Source organism: Procambarus clarkii, chromosome 49 (genome assembly GCF_040958095.1).
Source record: "Procambarus clarkii isolate CNS0578487 chromosome 49, FALCON_Pclarkii_2.0, whole genome shotgun sequence".
Classification (NCBI taxonomy): domain Eukaryota; kingdom Metazoa; phylum Arthropoda; class Malacostraca; order Decapoda; family Cambaridae; genus Procambarus; species Procambarus clarkii.
Genome location: NC_091198.1, coordinates 16,576,170 through 16,597,426, shown reverse-complemented (window position 1 = coordinate 16,597,426; position 21,257 = coordinate 16,576,170). Strand labels below are relative to the sequence as shown.

Here is a 21,257-nt window from a genome sequence, read left to right as displayed (position 1 = left end):
GAATAATAATACTGTACATAATAAATAAAAATAGTAATAAATATATTTTAATGTTAATAATATACAAATAATTCAATAAAATTAGTAAAGGTTTTCACCTTGAAGCAAGTAGAGCAACTTGTAAACAGAGACAATTAATTCAGTAAATGTAATATATCCCGAGGGTGATGTTGGTGGGCTCCGCCACGCCTCCTGCGATCTGTGGAATTTCGTGTGTATGGAAGCTGGAAAATGACAGGCGGGAAGGTGGATTTTGCTCTAATTAAAGAAACCACGCGGATAGAATTGGTCAAACTGCTGGATAGTATTCCTGGCTCTAAGGTAAGAGCATGGGATTGTTATTGTGGCTTGGTTCACACGTGTTATATTAGTAACAAGTGGTTATGAAGGGTGGGCGTATTGGGTGTTCAAGAGGTCTTTGAGAAGGCAAATGAATTTGCTGGAGGATCACCCTCTCATTAATGGCTTCGACAAGGACAGGAAGGCAGCGGCTTGGCGAAGGTTTCCCCATCTGTCTTGGGGATTTTATCCAGCCTCGAGAGGGTCCATTATAATCTGTAGGTGAAGAAGCATCTCCAGTTTTCTGTCTTGCTTTGTGGTTTGTTGAGCTTGAAGCCATTGCTCCTTATCTGTGTTACTTCTGACCTTGTAAGTAAGTGGTGTGGGTCAATACCCTTCAGAATCCATCATTCATTAAAGTTGTACAAGTCAAGCCTGGCCTAAGGCCAGGCTTGGGGAGTAGACCTGCCAGAATCCCCATCAAGCAGGTCTCAAGCAGGTAAGTGGGAGCGGCAGTAAAAAACTAACCAAACTCCTAGGAATAATCGATTCCTCTCCCACAAAATGTTCAACTGTGTCCCGATCGTGTTGAGACTCTTATCACTCACATTGAAAATGCACCAGAAAAGATTCTGGACCAACTCCTAACTAAATTCTTTACACAATCCAACCCATCCCTGAGGCTGATCCAACGATACCCCCATTGACATCTACAGATAATGGCATCCGCCCTAACACAGCTACCATTTGCTGGATACACATCGTTTGAACTGATGATGGAAAAACTCCTAAATGACTCCTTAGCACACCTTACTAAAATCACTTCCCAGGCTGACTTGCCACCCCAGGCTGACTTGCCACAAACCCCAACCACCGGCACCAAGAGTAAGAAACCTCCAGCTGTACAAACCTCCCAACGACCTGCCACCATGACTGAAAAACCACATAAACTACATTCTCCCACGATACATCCTCCAACCACTCCCAGATATTCAACATAGTGTACTATTGCCATGCCAAAACGGCCGATGTAATCACATCCCATACGTAAAAAATGTGTAATATGACAACATACCAACCCATCTTCAACTAACCTAACCAAACCTTATACACATTAACCACATATTACTAAATGTACTGTACTCTACCTTACCCAACCATAATCTATCCTAACCTATCTGAATTGTGACTTAACTCCCGAACATACTTTGACTCACAAACTCAGGCTCTTGCCTAACCTCACTCTTTTTGTAAAACAACACTACTTTGATACCACCATTAACACAACTCCTCATCTTTGCCATCCTGAGTCCATTTCCACTCATATGTTTATTTCTTTCATTATCCTCACACAAATTGAAGACATCAATAACTTTCAAATCTCTGCCAAATTCTGAACATTGATACACCATTGTGAGTGCCGCATCTTTCGACATCACCACTCGTGCAGCCATCGGGAGGAAAAACCTTCATACAAGCTGCACCTATTGCAAAGAAGAAGAAGAAGAAGGTAGTCATTCAACTGTGTAAATCTCTGGTGCACCCTCCACTTAGATTATTGTATCCAAGTATGGAGACCTCATCTTCAGAAAGACATAGCTGCAGTGGAGAAAGTACAACACCAGGTAACAAAAATCATTCCAGAATTAAGTCAACTCTTATACCAGGAATGGTTGAGGGCCACAGGGCTAACAACACTGTATTCAATCATTGTATTATTGATGAGTCAATGTTATAGATTTATGGCCATGTAATTTTATAAGGATTTCAACATATTCAAGTCTTTAATTTTCAGGCTATTGTGTGGGATGAAAAACTTGCTGGAACCTTCAGTTATGTTGCTGATTATGCCTTTCTACGAACACATGATGTTTGCAAGATGTTTTACATTACATCTAGTAAGCTTCCTCCAAACAACGTTGCCCACATCATCTTTCTTGCACGACCTCACACACAGATAATGGACCTAATCAACCAGCAGCTGAGAATGTAAGACATTTTGTTTTTTACCAAGTGTTTTGGTATTTTGTTCTACTGTTGTATATTCAATTAGGATAATTAATGGGTGGGGGGACCTTTGACAAGCTTTCAGCTTCCTGTCCTCATTGAGGCCATTAGAGATATGGTGGCTCTCAAGTAAATTCAGAATGTTGTGGTCTGGTATTAAGTGTTGATCCTTTAAAGAGGGAGACTATTTTTATCATCATCCTCCTGTTTTTTCCTTCTCCTCCCCTCTTCTTCCTTTCTTCTTTCTCTTTATCTTCTTTTGGGAGCCAGGACCAGAATCAGGCTGTCTCTGTGAGGTGATGGGAACCGAGGCATTAGAAATCTATCAGAAACCAAGAGAAAAACTAACCAGAAAAGTGAGTCGCAACAAAACAAGTGACTGGTTGAATGGAAATTTTAGTCTTGTGGTAAATACAGTATAGCAAACAATTGTTGCCACAAGGGTACTACCCTTATGTTGCTATTTAAATGTAGTTCATATACATCATGTTTCTGGGGGGAGCCCTTACGGCTCCGCGGAGCTATTCTGGTTGATATGAATGTATTATACCCCTGGCATCAGTCAAAGTTAATGGAGTGCTAGGCCTGCCAGGGACCACGAGTCAAAACTTGGCCCCCCTCAGAGAGAGACGAGGAGCAATAGCCTATAGAAACTCCATGTGGTTGGAAGCATTCTATGTCTGTCATCGACCGGTTCAGGCACCCAGAAAGGTAGGCGCCCCAAAACAAACCCTATCTGATTAAAATATTGCTACCAAAAGTCGGATTATGGGACTGAACTCCCCAAACGAAAAATGAGCAAATGAGCATGACATCACAACTGTCACCGTGCCGCCGTCTGTGTAGCTCCCCCCTCCCTGGGAGGGGGAAGGGGGAGCCCCAGACCCGTGTGCCTGCTATCCACCTTTCAGTTCTGAGGCTGGATGTCAAAACACATAAAAAAAATGTCGACCGGGAGTTCGGCTTTCACTAGCAATTTTTTAACCAGATAGGGTTTGTTTTGGGGTGCCTATCTTTCTGGGTGCCTGACCCGGTCGATGGCAAACATAGAATGGTTCAACCACACAGGGGGATTCTATAGTCCATTGCTCCTCGTGCCTCTCTGAGGGGGACCAGGTTCTGGCTCGTGGGCCCTGGTAGGCCTAGAACTCCATTCGCCTTGACTGATACCAGGGTCTAATACATTCATATCAGCCTGGATAGCTCTAGGAAGCCAAAGGGGCTCCCCCAGAAAAAGGGTACTGTTTTTCAATAAACTCAGTACAGTACTCTGTACTGAGTACATCTATATCTGCTAAGATGCATATTCTGTATATATAAAATAAAATCCAACATTAAATGTATGATTCCCAATAATAACCATAAGATATTATTTGGAAATGAAGAGAATTTGCATTTGAGAACAGTAAATAACGTGTATAACAAATATTCTATTATATCATACCAGGGAAGATCTTCAGGGAAATGCAAAGAAGGACTACCATCTATGGTTAGTGCCACGGATCTCTCTCCTGTGTGAGCGCAGACTACAAGAACATGGCGTGCGGGGATCCTTTGCATCTGTAAAGGAGTTGCCGCTCTTACTTTTTCGATTGGAGTCTGATCTGGTATCGATGGAACTACCTCTCTGTTATCGGGTTAGTTTTTTCTATAAAATGATTGAATCGGATGTTTTTGACCTTTATCTTATTTCAGTATAGTACAGTGTTTTATAGTCTGGCCCTGATGTGCATGAGGAATGCTTTTAAGAATAAACCTGTACAAAGTGAATTTGCATAGAGCAAAGTTAACTTTAAATGATGGGTCATGTAGTCAGGGTATAGAAATTAGGTTGTTAAAACTCGTCAAATCATTGTGATTCGTGAATTTTGTGAATGAACACGCCCACTGTAATGCTATTTAAGGGTTTGTGTTACAACTAAATTGTGCTGCTCTGAATTCACATATTGCAAACTCGCACAGATCAAAGGCTTACTATTTTAACAAAAAAAAAATTTAGAATTATATGTACGGTACTTTCAAATTGTAATCTATAATATTTGTTTAAAGTGCCATTCATTGCTATATTCATGTTATAGTAAAGTATTCATATAAAGTGCATAATTTGTGATTTATAGAGCTGTGCTTGCCATTTTATTTCTAATTTTGGGTATGAGTATGGGTATTGAGTAATTGGATCAAGTTTGAATTAATTTCTACCATATTAATTCTAGTGTTGAGCTCATGATAATGTGTTTGTATACAAAAATCAAAGATATTTCAGTACTATACTGGGTAGTAATAAATATAATTTTCTAAATTCACAAACTTCTCTATCTTTGGTGATAGTTACAGTACTATTTCTTTTATTTCTCTATATAACATGGTTTTAACAAACACCAGTGGAACGGTTATAATTAATATTGAATAAATTTCTAAAACAAAATGTATAGTTCTCTAACGCGTATTGCTCCACAACACATTAATAGCCATATATTTGCTAAATTTCGTTATTTCTAATTTTGCTATTAAATATATCAAATGCCTGCTGGAGCGAATCTATCTGTTATTATACATTCTTGTATTATATGTTACTAGCACTTTCTAACTTCCTCATATGTATAAACAATCAAGCATACCTGTGACTTTAACGAAAAGAAGATAGCGATTCAATTATATTAATTTCTGGTGTGCCCCCATTTGGATTACTGAATCAAAGCATGGAGACCTCATCTTCAGAAGGGCATAGCTGCTCTGGAGAAAGTACAACACCAGGCAACAAAAATTATTCAAGAACTAAGTCAACTCCCATACCAGGAACGGTTGAGGGCCACAGGGCTAACAACACTGCAAACCAGGCATAACAGGGCAGATCTCATTGAAACTTTTAAAATACTGAACAATTTAGAGGATGTTGGTTCAGATAATTTCTTCAAAAGGTCAGATGTAACACAAACAAGGAGCAACAGTTTCAAGCCACAATGTAGGACTGAAAACAGATGCATTTTCCCCCAAAGAGTTATGAACCCATGGAACTGCCTACCCGCCGAAGCCGTAACTGCCAAAACTCTGTTAAATCTTAATTAATAAAATCCAGCTGGAAATAAATTATCAGGGCAAATGAGGCGGAGTGGGGGGGGGGGAACCTTTGACAAGCTGCTGGTTTCCTGTCCTCATTGAGGCCACTAGTGTTTTAGTGGCCGTCAGGTAAATTCAGGTAAATATATGTACAGTAATTAGTAGTAGTAGTAGGCCTCAGTCTCGGGGAAACTATGGAGCTGCGCTCGGGTTGTCGAGGCTGAAATGTCCGCTCCAGGGCACAAAGCCAGGGTAGGTCAATATGGTTTTTGTAATTACTCGACCAATATCTTCTGTTTTTGCAAAATTTGAGATACTGTAGTCATTATGCTGTTAACAAAGATGTAACATTCCTGACTGCCTAGTATTGCTTACTGTTGCAATTAGGCAAGATGATATATGTACACCCTGTATATGCACTGGTGCCACAGGAAGTATACCACCTCTACAGGGGTCATTATAGTGCTCTGAGGTACCATATAACAGAATGCTGGAAGGTAACCTTGATAATGGAGGTGTCTTTTGGGAGGCATAAAAAACCAGACGCATCCTGGTCCAAAGACAACGGAATCCAAAAACCCAACGGTTAAGCACTAGATGATAACAGTGCTAGGACCAAAGCAGACTCAAGGCCAAGAGCAACCAATCACTGGGAACACTGGTGGCACAATCAAAAAACCCTCCCTGTTGAGCTCATTGGGTACAACGTGAAAGGTGTCGGACCCCCAAGGAAAAACAATGTCTCGATGAAAAAAAGGCAGGTTTGCAGATGCATAGCCACAGCCCTGCAATGGAGAGCAACATATCTTACCAAGATTACCTATTTGACAGACTTCCAGAAGCTCATGGAACATGGGTTGAACAAAAACTAAACCACCATAGGCTTTGGGAACCACTGTTCATTGAAGGACATTGAGGAATAGAAACCCAGACCTGGCTGAAGGAAACGGAAGCACCAGAACCTAAAACACAAGACCGAGGACCACCTAATTTTGATTAGGTGGTCACAACCCAATTTGGAAACAACCCTTAAATGACCTGAGCCTACTTCCAAAATTATTGTAAATTACAGGGCACCATTGTAACCCCCCCCCCCATCCCATCCCAAATCCTTATCCTGACCCCTTCCCAGTGCTATATAGTTGTAATGGCTTGGTGCTTTCTCCTGATAGTTCCCTTCCCCTTGACCAGGGGTAACACAGGGAGAGCCACTCATCATGGCCACCACAGCCCCCCAAGAACTGAGCCAGAATGTTTGGCCACAACACAAGAGGAACCCAAAAGAGGCACTAATCAGCCGCCACATTCCTCCACAAGGGCAACACTGAGACTGATGCCTCAGACCCACCCTGGTAATAGCTAAGCAAAGAAATCAAGACCAGTTAGAGGTGGAAGGTTAAATGAGCTGCAAACCTGAGGCACAAGATTAATAGCCTGAAGAAAACAAGGGCAGCAAGGGTCAAAATCATGAAATAAAAATACAACACTAAAAACCCCAAGACTGACCTCTAGACAGGAAAACTTGTTTCCTCCACACCATAGGCAGACAAGTCTGCCTTTCCCTAGCAAAAACCAGTCCCTTGTAGAGTAACAACTCTGTTGGCTTTCCAACAGGAGCAACACAGGCAATGTGAGTATCCAACAGGGGCCATAAAACTCCTAGAACACCCAAAGAATTGTGTAAATACCATAGCAGATTCAGAGAAGAGAAGACATTGTGGCCATCCAGCTAAGAAAACAAGATAAGCCCTGAAATACCAAAATCTGGCACCCTGAAATGAGAAAAGGCATGAGGAGCCACACAAAGAGGGGAAAACTCCACCTCACACATCTCAAAAATGAAAAACCCAGCAGTGGCACAACCCATCAAAACTCTGTTAAATTTTAAAATCCAGCTGGAAATAAATTAAGGCAAATGGGGTACTCGGCTCTTTGAGAAGAACCAAGCATGCAGCAGTCAGACTGAACTGGGTGAAGGGGAGACAACTAGCCAAGAACTAAGGTAAACAAACCTTCCTGAAGCTTGGAAGACTAGATTGTGTTCATTGTTCCGACTTTCAGTTCAGAATGCACATACGGAATAAAAATACTGAACCCCATGAGAGGGTGTGAGGAACTGTGAAAAGAATAAAAATGAAATGGTAATGATTCTCTCTAGTGCACACCTGGCTAATAGTTTTGACTACTGCACAAGCTGGAATGACACCAGCAACTCTTCCACCTCTACGATGGGGCAGATGTCTGGTCCCTGCTCCTAGTCCTCTTATAAGGTGGTTGTAGACCTCGTGAAATGATATTGGCTTTAGGGGGTACCAGTGCATGAGCTTAGGGAGCCATTTTGGCCTTTCCAGAAAAGGGTGTTGCATTATATTCAGTGCTTATTTTTTTTCAGGACTTGCAGTTGGATAGTGACCCCACAAGTCTCTTCTTAGTAGCTCAAGCTCTTATGACCATTCAAGGTATCTTTGGTCTTATTCCCAACATTTATGGCAAAGGTCCAGCAGCCAAACAAATATATGACTTGATGGTACAAATGAGGCGAGAGATGGGTGGAAATGAACCACAGGTACGTTAAGGATATATAAAATATTTCACAAACATTATTATGGAGTCTTACCCCTATAGCCTGAGAATATTCTATGCATAATGCTGTTTTCAGTGTAAGATATTGCATGAACAATATAGGTAGATAAAATAACAGTAATGCAGGTAATAAAGGCTCCTAGAGGAACAAATGTTCCAGCAATAGGCAGCACCATTTATTGTAACTGTGAAGCAGTAGGATGGGGCCAGACAGTGGTGCGAGTTTCTCATGTGAGACGAGATGAGTGAATGAAGGGGTTGCCTGGCAGGAGCCTCAGGTGACCTAGGTCACTACCTGGTAGAGAAGCTGGTTAGTAATTAAGTGATTAGGGTAATTAGGACACTGGGTGGTGTTGGAACATAATTAAAACATATGAGAATATATAATATATTTATCATTAGTGTTTTAACTCATCCGGATCTTGTGTGTAATTACCTAAATGTAATTATCTAAGTGTAGTTACAGAAGGAGAGCTACGCTCATGGTGTCCCATCTTCCCAGCACTCTTTATCATGTAACGCTTTAAAATTGCTGACGGTTTTGGCCTCCTCCACCCTCTCACCTAACTTGTTCCAACCGTCTACCACTCTGTTTACAAAAGTGAATTTTCTTATATTTCTCCGGCAGCTTTGTTTCATTAGTTTAAATCTATGACCTCTTGTTCTTGAAGTTTCGGGTCTCAGGAATTCTTCCCTATCAATTTTATTAATTCCTGTTAATATTTTGTACGTAGTGATCATATTGCCTCTTTTTCTTCTACCTTCTAGTTTTGGCATATTTAATGCCTCTAACCTCTCCCTGTAGCTCTTGTCCTTCAGTTCTGGAGCCACTTAGTGGCATGTCGTTGCACTTTTTCCAGTTTGTTGAGGTGCTTCTTATTTATGGGCACCATACAACTGCTGCATATTCCAGCTTTGGTCTAACAAAAGTCGTGAACAATTTCTTTAGTATTTCTACATCCATGTATCTAAAAGCAATTTTGTACTTAAAGTGTAGTATAGGCTCCTCGCATAATGTTCTTAATGTGGTCGTCAGGTGACAGTTTTTTTATCAAGAACCACCCCTTAGATCTCTTTCTTTATCAGAATTCTTTAAAGATTTCTCACATTATTTATAGGATGTGTGGGGTCTATGTTTTCCTATTCCACATTCCAGGAGTGTGAGTACTCCTTCCAGGAGAAGGGGTGTACCTCTTCTAATAATGTTGGCCTAGAGAGACTAGTTCACGATCCAATTTTATGAGATACATGAAATGTGTAGGTGAAATATGGAACGTACAAATAATATACATAAGTTTGGATCATGTCATTACTCTTCTGCTCTCATGACCTTACCACCGAGTTTGACAATGATCTTTGTCAGTGGGGTGCATATGTGCAAATGAGGTGCATTTGCTGGCAGACTGTTTACACACACTTGCTGCTGCCTGGTGAGTGGTAGTGCCAGCATCCATGAAGACAAATTTTATTAATTGTTGGGAATACCAGAGCAATTCTGTGTCAGTCTTATTTGATTTTAAATGTTGTTCGGAGGAGACTTTTGATTGTTGAATGTATCTTAAGATGGTCATTCAAGGTTGTATTGAGAATTCTTAAGTGTCTCCTTTGCTATTATTATGGTCTGGCAGGGGCTTTTAGAAACCTTCTTCACTGCATCAAGTGATGAAAAATTGTTCTGGCTTAGACTGGAGATTGCGATGTTCGATGGGAAGTGGAATATTATCTGACATAGTGACCGAGGGACTAGCTTAGAAAGAAGCATTTCGTCTACACTCAATGTCTTGTTTTTTCTTGCAGGTGACCCCTCAGATAGATCAACTAATCCTCATTGATCGTTCTGTAGATCTGATCACACCTTTGGCAACACAGCTAACATATGATGGCTTAATAGACCAATTTTATGGGATCATTAATAGTAAGTTCCCTTTGGTGTATTTTTGGACATTTCTCATTCATAACCAAAATGGTAAAAAAGGAAGTACAGTATTTTCTGGGGGCAGCCCCGTCGGCTCCCTGGAGCTATCCAGGCTGAATGGATATGTATAACTTTCTGGCATCAAAGTGCTTGGAGTTCTTGCCTACTGGGGACCACGAGCCAGAACCTGGCCCCCTCAGAGAGGCACGAGGAGCAATGGCCTATAGAAACCCCCTGTGGTTGGGAGCATTCTATGTCTGCCATTGACTGGGACAGGCACCCAGAAAGGTAGGTGCCTCAAAACAAACCCCTATTCTGACTAAAATATTGCTACCGAAAGCCGAACTAGTGGACAGAACTCGCCAAACAAAATTATCAAACTAGCATAACGTCACCACGTCACCCCGCCGCCGTCTGCTCTACCCCCCCCCTCCCCAGGAGGGGGAAGGGTGAGCCCGCACTTTGACTGATTCCAGAAAGTTATACATATCCATTCAGCCTGGGAGCCTCCGGGAGCCTGGGAAACTCCAGGGAGTCTCTGGGACTCACCCAGAAAATGGCATTTCATTACATTCAATGCTGGCTTTATAAATTGTTGTTTTACTAGACTTGAAGAATAATTTATTACATTCTTGTAAGTTTTTTATATTATGATAATGTTCTGTATTGAAAGGTAAAGCTAAAAAACAAGTACTGTACTGGACAATAAAATTGTCTTGCATAAAAATGAGTGTAATATTGTTCATGATCAACTTTTGAACTAAGTAGGTTTTTTCTATGTTTGTAGGTACTGTGAAATTGCCTGGTGAGAAATTTGCACAGACTAGCGCTGAGAGTAATCCGCCTGATAACTCATCATTCCTGGAAATCCAAACAGTACAACTGTTCTCCTCAGAAGTACTTTATGCAGAGATCAGGGACTGCAACTTCTCAGCAGTGGGACCACGTCTCTCTCGGCATGCTAAGTCTGTAGTGGCTCAGTATGAGGAACGCCACGCTGCAAAAACTGTGGGAGAATTAAAGCAGTTTGTCCAAAAGATTCCTCAAATGGAGGTTTACAAGCAATCTGTAGCTACACGTAAGTCTTGTTTCTCTGTCATGTATTATTGTAACTGGACTTGAATGCTTCTATCTGTATATGCAGGCAACTTTTTCCTGCATTTAAATGGGTGCAATTACTAGCTACTGTTACCACCTGTACTCAAATTGGACGTTGACGTTGCCCCCAAGGACCAATCATGTGTGATTGGTCCTTATGTATTCTGAATACCTTTTTCTGTGCACTCAATGTAGGACTTTTAATTAGCTTGACCATTTAAAGGTTAAGAAAATATATGCAGTAAGATGATGAGTTTTCCTCGGGCTACCCCTGGGTTCGTTTCCAGATGCCTTTGGGTATCTTGGATTCATCCTTCTGGAGGTTTCCTTCCTCTGATCCGCTGGTTTCATCATTCTCATCAATTGTTTCATTATTATTCTCATCAGTTGTTTCATTATTCTCATCAATTGTTTCATTATTATTCTCATCAAATGTTTCATCATTATTCTCAATGGTACTCTTAAGTTTACTGAGCATTTAATGTAGAAAAGTGGAAGAGGACTTTGCTGTCAATTTCCTGGTTGTTGTAGGCCTCACATAAGCTGACCGAGGAAATCTTAAGATCATAAGCCACATTTATCATAGCTTACTGACATCCCTGCCGCTTTTAAGTTGTCTTATTTACTTAGCAGAATGATATACAGTATAGTGTATATTTTATTTTATTGATAATACAGTACAGTATTAGTCCTCTGGCTCTTGCCGTGAGACCAATGTTTACTTGATCAGCTGGCTTCTGCCCCACTGGAGGGTGGTTATCTTGAGGTTATCTTGAGGTTATCTTGAGATGATTTCGGGGCTTTAGTGTCCCCGCGGCCCGGTCCTCGACCAGGCCTCCACCCCCAGGAAGCAGCCCGTGACAGCTGACTAACTCCCAGGTACCTATTTACTGCTAGGTAACAGGGGCATTCAGGGTGAAAGAAACTTTGCCCATTTGCTTCTGCCTCGTGCGGGAATCGAACCCGCGCCACAGAATTACGAATCCTGCGCGCTATCCACCAGGCTACGAGGCCCCAAGGTGGGGTACTCACCCAAAATATTTTATTTATTTAGTTTTTTTTTAATTGTTCATTGCATGTATATGTTTAATTACATTATAAAATTAAAATTATACAATACACTAGTTTACTTAGCTATAAGATACTGCATATTCTCTGTATATTGCATGTGTTTTCAGTGGGTGGCCTGCTCACTTGTTCTCCGAGGGGGCACTGTACGTTGGTTAGTCGGTTGTCAAGTTCTGTACTCTATATGCTAATAATTCTTGTGCACTACAATCTACTGATTAATAGTTTTCCAATGTTGTTAACTGGTCTTAGTTAGTACTTGGCTCACTAAGACAGCTTTATGAGACTTATAAGCAGACCTGTATCATTGAGTTATTTCTTTAATTACTGATTGGCACTACCAGTCTCCGATGGGATTTTGTACCAGTTGAACACTTGTGTAGCATTAGGGTTCTAATGAAGCTTAGAGCTTATGAAGCTGTAGTAACTATAAAGAATATTGATGTCTTGAAAGGGTTTGTATTCAAATTAAATTCCTTTTTTTTTTTTTTTTTTTTTTTTTTTTTTTTTTTTTTACAGATACAACAATTGCTGAACTGATTCAGGAACAAATAGCGTTAGACATTTTCCGACCTGCATTGCAGATGGAGCAAGAATTTTTGAAAGGACTTGAAACTGATAAGATAAGTCCTTTCATAGAAGACTGCATTGCACAAAAGAAATCCTTGAATACAGTAGGTGAAGTTTTAATGTTGTCCTTTTTGTTATGAAGACTGCAACAATGTTTCCTATTAAGAGATTTGTTGCACACGGCAGAACCATTTGGTGGTTTGCCGTATTATACACAGCAAACCACGTATATACGATATAAATCGTATGCCCCCCATCCCGGTCGGATGGGGGGCATACGAAAGTCTCCCGAGGGAGCTGGTCGGCCGAGCGGACAGCACACTGGACTTGTGATCCTGTGGTCCTGGGTTCGATCCCAGGCGCCGGCGAGAAACAATGGGCAGAGTTTCTTTCACCCTATGCCCCTGTTACCTAGCAGTAAAATAGGTATCTGGGTGTTAGTCAGCTGTCACGGGCTGCTTCCTGGGGGTGGAGGCCTGGTCAAGGACCGGGCCGCGGGGACACTAAAAAGCCCCGAAATCATCTCAAGATCAAGATCCCCCGGAGTCTTCACCCTACATGCTTTTACATATGTACAGTACATACACGATGTGCTTTCGATGGAAGTATTCAACCTTCCTAAACCTTAACTTTGTTTCTCTCTGTGAATAACTGGCAACATCTATAACTGTGATATGAGATCAAAGAATCATTAATATTTAGAGTAGATATATTACATACTTCAAATGGCTTTGGGGGACTGATTACATGAGGTAACCCTTAGGGGAAAAGAAGCTCCTTGATAGAACACAAGGAATCAGAGCATATAGATACATGTAGATAGGTTAACATGGTACAGTAGTCTATTACATTGACCTATTTAGTGTGTCAGCTGTAATACAATTTTGTGGGTATGTTTACTGTGTTACCATTCACATCCAGGCTTCACTCATTTTGAGACGCAAGCTCAAACTCTGGGATGTAGCCGAGTATATCAAGAGAGTAAATTGTTTGTAATAAATCTGGTGAATGTAGTCAAGTGCCACAGCCAGAGAGTTACGGAAAACTGAAAGTAACATTTCCATTGGCAACTAAAGCCACCTGGTCTGCCCTTAGTTGTATTTTATTCAAAATCATTAAAGTAACAGTAGTAGTTTAAACGAAGATTGGATTTGGCTGTATTGACTTATTTTAATTTGCTACTTTTATCCTAAAAATACTTTTCAAGTACAGTAGTGTAAAAACTGTACATGAGTCACAATAAATATAACAGCTTGGTTTAGTAATAGCAGTTCTTCAGCATTACAATTTAAACTGCCATGGATGTACCTTGTTAAATGATGAAGCTGACACAGATATTGATCTCTTTGTTGCAGGTGTTGAGATTGATATGCCTCCAGTGTATTGTCAACAGTGGGTTCAAGCCCAAGGTTTTGGAGCACTACAAGAGAGATATACTACACACTTATGGATTTGAACATTTCCTCACCCTAGAGAACTTGGAAAAAGCTGGTCTCCTGTACGTTCAGCAAGGACGCAGCACGTATGCTACAATCCGCAAGACTATGCAGCTTACAGTGGACGATGTCAGTGAGCATGATCCCACTGATATGTCTTATGTTCACTCTGGGTTAGTTAGCTTTGATTTTTGTTGATTACTGTTGTATTTGCTGGCATATAAGATGCACCAAATACATGTGGGTACTTTGTGGAAAACAATGTTTGTATGTTTCATCATACTTTATTGGAAGTGATTTTCATGTTTTTTTTATGAGAACACATAATTTTGAGCATGTAAATAGCATATATATTTGATTGGTGATGTATCAAAAACATGGTCGTAGCTGCCAGTAAATACATTAGCTATAAACATTGAAATAACATAGGTTCTTTGAGCAATGTGAAGTACTGTGCATGAAGGTGAACCATATATGTTTGGTCACATGGTGTGGTTGATCTGGGCTATAGATACACAAACAGACTTTGGCTACTGGCAGCCATGTTAGGGAGCCTCATGCTTTTCTTTGTTGTCCAACCTTTGTCATTGGTCCTAGTGACATCTTTGTATGGTTCTATCATGATCCCTCATTCTTGGCGAGGAATGAAATTTCATTCGTTTAATGGAGCCCAATTCTAAGCTGGGTATGATTTGTGGGGCCATCTGTCTATCCTCACCTGTGGCTGCTCTTTGCTGGTGTCTCAGGCATTTTACCACATTTAGCCTACATGTCATTGTTCCATGTTCTAAAGCACACATGCTTCAGCTGCTCCAAAGGCTTGTGAAGCTTAGTTAGTCAGAGATGTAAAATGTGGACTGTGACCTTCAGAAGTTCATGACCCCTAAAGGTGTTCTTTCCTGCTGTGACCTGTGCTGACATTTGTGCCCGGGAATTTGCGCATATGCCGCACCATACCTACTTGCCTTTGTGTGGCACTGGCTGCCTTATCCTGCTATCCCACTCTTCAGCAATGGCTCTGACCTTCGATGTCTGATGCTCTGGGGCTGCAGTTCTCTTTCTTTGTAGCTTCTTCTATATCTTTCTCGTGGCTTGGCTACGTTCCACATATATTTTATTTTATTAAATTTTTTAGCTGTGGGGATTTTTGCCTTAGAGCAATCAAGTGATTGAAGCTCAGAATTCATGTTTTGAGTGTAAATGTAAATCTCTCTGAGCAGATCATTTGGTCACTCCTGTTTGTTCCAGCTTACCTTGAGCCCTTACAGGGGTGAGGGGGGTAGAAATAGCCTAAACTACTCTATCCCTTTGAGATGTATTTTTTCTTGTCTCAATATACACACTTGAACTTGAACTTACTGGGGTACATTGAGATGAAAAGAAGGTGGACTGTGCCTTATGGTTTTACAGCCAGTGAGGTCACCTGGTGGGAAGAAGTAGTAACCAGGCAGTCAAATAGAAGTTGGTGGTTAGCAGTAGTAGCAGTGATTAACTATCTGCACAAGGCTAATATGACTTAAACAAATTCACAAGAGGCCTTGATAAGGAATTGAACCCGTGCGCTGGATGTTTCCAGACGCCCTCTAGTCAACTGTACCACAATCCTCATCAACTCACTTGTGAATTTGTTCATTAATATATCATGTTTTTGTGATTTCTCTGTGTAATATGACTTGCTATGACTCCTTAATATACTGTATTTAACATTGACTTAAGAAGATGCTTTGTTATAGGTACGCTCCACTGAGTGCACGACTGGTGGAGTTTCTGCAGTGGCCAGGATGGCGGGCAATCACTGGCGTCCTTCAGCTTCTTCCGGGAACAACCCTCACCGAGACGCAACAATTGCCTAGTGCCCTCAGGCAGAGAAGTAATATTTTCTTTTGCTTGGAATAATATGTACTGTACTTGTAGAAAGAAGCATGTTAGCATATGTATGTGATTCACAAATTATAAGAGGAATATCTGGAAATATTATTTGGTCACATAATAATGTTATGCAAGAAAATATTGAATGGTAAATGGATGATGATGGTATCCCCTCCCCCCCCACAAAGATATACAAGTTGAGAAGTTAAATGAGAAAGAGTTGGCTGGTAGGCACAAAAAAAAAAAAAATATAGTAATCCTTGACTAGCAAATTTTTAACATGGATCTTAAAATCATGTGTTAGGTATACAAGGAATTTGTGGTTAAGAATGCTTATGTAGTTAAACACAAACTGGTAGAAGACGAGAGGATGAGAGAAGACAATGCACTAACAGTGCAGTGCATTGTTAGTGCATTGCAAAAATTTGTTTGGTGGTTCCATAATTGCCATGCATTTCTCAGAAGGAGTTTTGTGCTGTTCTTTTGATATTTAGTGGGCAGTTCACATCGGTAATTGGATGATCTTTGATCCTGGTGTGCTACTGCACTATTGAGGGAACTAGACTGTTTGATACAGGCCTTGTCTGTGGTGGGTAGAAATAGTCACAGGAGTCTGGCATATGCATAAAGTTCCTAACATGTAGGTGACATAAGCTTGGGGAAGACTCTGACGTGCCACCTGGAAAGGGATGTTACATTACTGTACACTCGGTTTAAATTTTTGCTTAAAGTTATTTCTGATGCATGTCTATTATAATCTATGATATCATTCCTGTAATTTTTCTTCAAAAGACAATCATGTTAACATAATTCTTAGCTGAATTAATCCAAATTCTTCTCTTCACATTCAGGAGGTTCAGGAGGCTCTGTGCAAAGTGGAAGTGAAGGTGGGACAGCTTTAGTGTTTTTCATTGGGGGCTGCACCTACTCCGAGATTGCTGCGCTCCGCTTCTTAACATCTAGGGTTGATCAAGGTAAAACTTTATTGATGCAGCATTATAATTTTTCTTTTTCTCGGAGGGACTCTTAGTAGTTTTCCGAGTTAAGTGCTAGTCCAGCGACGTCTTGGAGTTTCACAACACCCGAGACCCACCCTTGCTTATTGGGAGGCAGGATCAGAATCTGGTTCTCTGAGGTGTGGGTAGCACACTTTTGCTTTTCTGGCTCAGGGCTTGTTCTGGGTGGTCCACCAGGATGTTGGCCTTTGGCTTTGTTAAGGGTAGCCCTTGGTTTTGCTGTGCACGTGATGTGTTTCGACATTTGGCATGCTGTCGATGCTCTGCCTTGGACCTTCTCTTCTGCCATAATCTTCCATACACACACACACATGATATTTTTCTGTTTACTGCTCTGTTCTTTTCCAGAAATGCATGCCTCCTCTGCTGAGGCACTATTGTGAGATGGCTCAGGGAGCTACTGAGGGGTCCTCCCAAAAATCATGCATTGAATATAATGAAATAACCCTTTTCAGGTGGGACCCTCAGGTGCTCCCTGTTCCTTTCTTTCCTATGGGGTAGAGGGATTTGGTTTGGGTGACTTTTGAGTGATGAGGCAGACTGTCTAGATACCCAAGTCATATACATCATGGTATTGTTTACCCTTGCAGGTAACTAATTTTTTTCAAGCAGTTGTTTGTTTTGTTATACTTATACATGCTGGTGAGATTTTTTCCATTGATGTTTGGTTTATTGCTAATCCTTATGTCCCTCCCCCCCCCTCCTCCTCCACCTCACCTTGTAGAGAGAACCAGATTCTGAACCTAGCTCCCAGTGGGTCTCGGAAGCATGGTGCAACTGCCCGAGTCTTTGTTCAGGGAACTTGGCACCAACACTTTGCTTGGGGATCTAATGAGAGCTCCGCCAGAAAAGGGCATTTCATTACATTTTGATATGTCTATGCATATTATTGTATATTAATAGAGAGATTTGCCCAGTTAAACAGGACAACTTAGCTCCAAGTTATATTATATTTGCAGTTTGACATAGCAGAATTGTTATGAGCTAATTCAGCTGTGAGCCATTCGTGTTGCTTGAAGTAGTAAATACCAGTACTGTATCAATGTAGGCATTGACTTAAAATGTTTATTGGTAAATTCTCTAGGATAAATGATCTTTACATGGGGCCTCCATCAGAGACAATAATCAAACTGCTTTAAACCATCCATTTTTCCATCGCAGTTTTTGTTGAATATATAAGACAGTAATTTAATGAATTTTTAATGTTTACCAGGTGGACCAGAGTATGTCATTGCAACAACAAAGATCATCAATGGAAATTCATTTCTTCAGTCTCTATCTGAGGAGCTTGTCCCATAATTTTCTCTACGAAGAATGATTTTTCCATTTTTAAAATATGATACCAAGGAGGCGAGGGATGATCGAGGTAAACCTATGTTAGCTGTTTATTTTCTTTCGAACTATATCATTTGAGATCTGTGTCAGGTTACACTGGCACACTTTTCACCAGAATAATTTATTGTGTGTGTTTTAGGAAAATACAAATGTATTAATGTAATAATTAAATTAAATGTGTTCTAAAGATTTATGAGATTTCAACTAATTTTTGTATTGTAATGTAAAGGAGTACTATATATAATTATAAAATATTAACTGAAACAAAGATGTGAAAGCTGTAGTTATAATTTTTAACAATGGTGCTTTCAGTGCACATGTACAAAAAAGAGTGACTACCAGTATACTTGTTAATTATGTATAACTTAAACACACAAACTTGAATTTTCAATGTAAGTCCAAACTTGTACACACACGGACACCTAGCCTCTCTCTCTCTTGCTCGCAAATATACATTACACACATTCATTTATTTGTGTAGCTCTGTATATATATATACAAAAATATATACAAGTTTTAAATAAATAATAAATGTTTATTCAGGTAAAAGTACATACGTGTACATACAAGATGAGTTACAAACAGAATGTTGGATTTCTATGCCTAAAGCCACTAATATGGACAGTGTTTCGGGCCAAATACATACTGTACATACACAATACAGCATACATGCTGTATGCAGAACTAAATAAACACACTTGACTATTATTAGTATATGGCCTTTATGGAATTTTATGACAAATAATTTTATAAAAATGTAATCATAAATAGTATGTTTGATTTTATTCTCCCTATTAACTAAAATCTATTATAGCACTTGTCCCAGCAGAGCCCATACTACTTTAAACAAATTTAAGTAATATCAATTATTCATTATCAAGTTATATTCTGTTTGTCAGATAGTAGTTTTAACTCATATTTCATTGGATTAAAGCTTGTTGAATTTGAAAAAAAATTATTAAGTTACAGCAATTGAAATCAAATATTCAATGATTAATAAGCCTGAGGTAGCACTTCAATTAGACAAATTCCTTCAGCAGGTAGGCAGTTCCATTGGTTTATAATCCTATGGGTGAAAAAAAAACATGTTTTCTGTCATACATTATAGCTTGTTGAGTTTGAAACTGTTGTTCCTTATTTGTGTTATATTGACCTTTTAAAGATGTGGTCTAGATCAGTATCCTCCAAATTGTTCAGTACAGTGTATTTTAAAAGCTTTTGATGAGATCAGCCCAGTCATGTCCGGTTTGCAGTGTTGTTAACCCAGGGAGCCGATCGGCCGAGCGGACAGCACACTGGACTTGTGATCCTGTGGTCCCGGATTCGATCCCGGGCGCCGGCGAGAAACAATGGGCAGAGTTTCTTTCACCCTATGCCCCTGTTACCTAGCAGTAAAATAGGTACCTGGGTATTAGTCAGCTGTCACGGGCTGCTTCCTGGGGGTGGAGGCCTGGTCGAGGACCGGGCCGCGGGGACACTAAAGCCCCGAAATCATCTCAAGATAACCCTGTGGCCTCTCAACTGTTCCTGGAATGATTTTTGTCGTTGTTGATTTTTTTTAATGAACATGTCTGTATGAAAGCAAATATGGCTTTCTGAAGATGAGGTCTCTATGCTGAGATACAATAATCTAAGTGGGGGATGCATCAGAGATTTGTACAGCTGAATAACTATATCTTAGTTATACCATGGGGGTATACTATCCTGGGGGCCTGACAGCTGTGACTAAAAAGGAGGCCTGGTCGAGGATCGAGCCGCAGGGACGCTAAGTCCTGAAATCATCTCGAGACAACCATCTCAAGATACCTTCTTTTCCTTAAAGTGAAAGGTTTGTTTGACCATTCGTAAGGTCTGGCTGCCTTTTTTATCATTAATGCAGCTTTCACCTATGCAACTTTCAGATTGGTGGATGCTGACAGGTTCTTTAATCTCTTCATCAACCTGCTCCAAGGTTGTTGATTTGGGAGTTAGGATGTGCATTGTTACGGCCACACACAAGGTTTTGCATTTTTTATATATTAAAAAGCATTTGTCAGTCTTCCGACCATTAGTTACTTATTTGGCAGGTAACTGCAGTTACATTCACAAGGTATACCAGGCTCTACTGTTAAAATTATACTGCTTCAAGAAACTATAGCTCTGACAGAAAAATAATTACCGACACTTAAAGGGCAGAAAGCATGGAGATGGCTAGATTCTAACCCAGTCATGCATGGAGACGACTAGATCCTAACCCAGTCATGCGTGGAGACAACTAGATCCAAACCCAGTCATGCAGGGTATAGTTACCCTGTCTGTTTTAAAGGTCGATTTATTCAATCATTAACCAAACGTATCTGTTTAAACAATTATTTATTGAGTATATGTATTTATTTTGGAGTATTAACATGATATGCTTATAGCTATTAGATTATATTACATATCCTGGTGTGGAACCATTACAGATGCCTCCCTGGGATGGTGTTCTCAAAATGGTCAAAATATGCTGACTGTCTAGGGAGAGCTTGGCTTGTTCTACAAATAGCCATGCCTGGTCCATGTGCTTACATAGACCATGTAAGTACATGGAGACATGTTATTCAATAATATGGGTGGAAATTTTCCACAATGCTGCAAACCAGACATGCCAGGGCTGATCTCATCGAGACCTTTAAAATATTGAACAAGTTGGAGGATATTAATCCAGACGTCTTTAAAGTTCAACAGCTTCAAGCTCAGATTAAATTATGTGCTCTATGAGAAATTATTTCAACTTATGTAGAAGGGAACCGAGTTTGATATGAGTGAAATTGTGAGCATGTATAACATCTTTATTGACTTCATGAACATTAAACAAACCAAACTTAAAAAAATACTGCTGGGAGAAGGATGCTAAGAGACCTCACATTGAAGCACTTGCTTCAGGTTCAGTAAATGAACATTCTGCCTCACATTCATAAAGAAAACCCGGCACTTTAACATCTCATATCACACCCAACTCATCAATGAAAGTCCTCCAACAACTAGTTCAACATCTTGAGGGAA

At 40.3% G+C, this 21,257-nt stretch overlaps 1 protein-coding gene across 1 annotated transcript; it reads left to right on the top strand.

Moving 5' to 3' along the window:
• Nucleotides 1-162: 162 nt before the first annotated feature.
• On the top strand, nucleotides 163-19,004 carry car (vacuolar protein sorting-associated protein 33A). Its single transcript, XM_045750251.2, has 11 exons — nucleotides 163-321; nucleotides 2,075-2,268; nucleotides 3,734-3,923; nucleotides 7,736-7,909; nucleotides 9,724-9,841; nucleotides 10,629-10,919; nucleotides 12,527-12,681; nucleotides 13,933-14,186; nucleotides 15,747-15,883; nucleotides 16,734-16,856; nucleotides 18,112-19,004. The coding sequence occupies exons 1-11, from the start codon at nucleotides 232-234 to the stop codon at nucleotides 18,195-18,197; spliced, it is 1,812 nt and encodes a 603-aa protein (XP_045606207.1). The 5' UTR covers nucleotides 163-231; the 3' UTR covers nucleotides 18,198-19,004.
• Nucleotides 19,005-21,257: the final 2,253 nt, after the last annotated feature.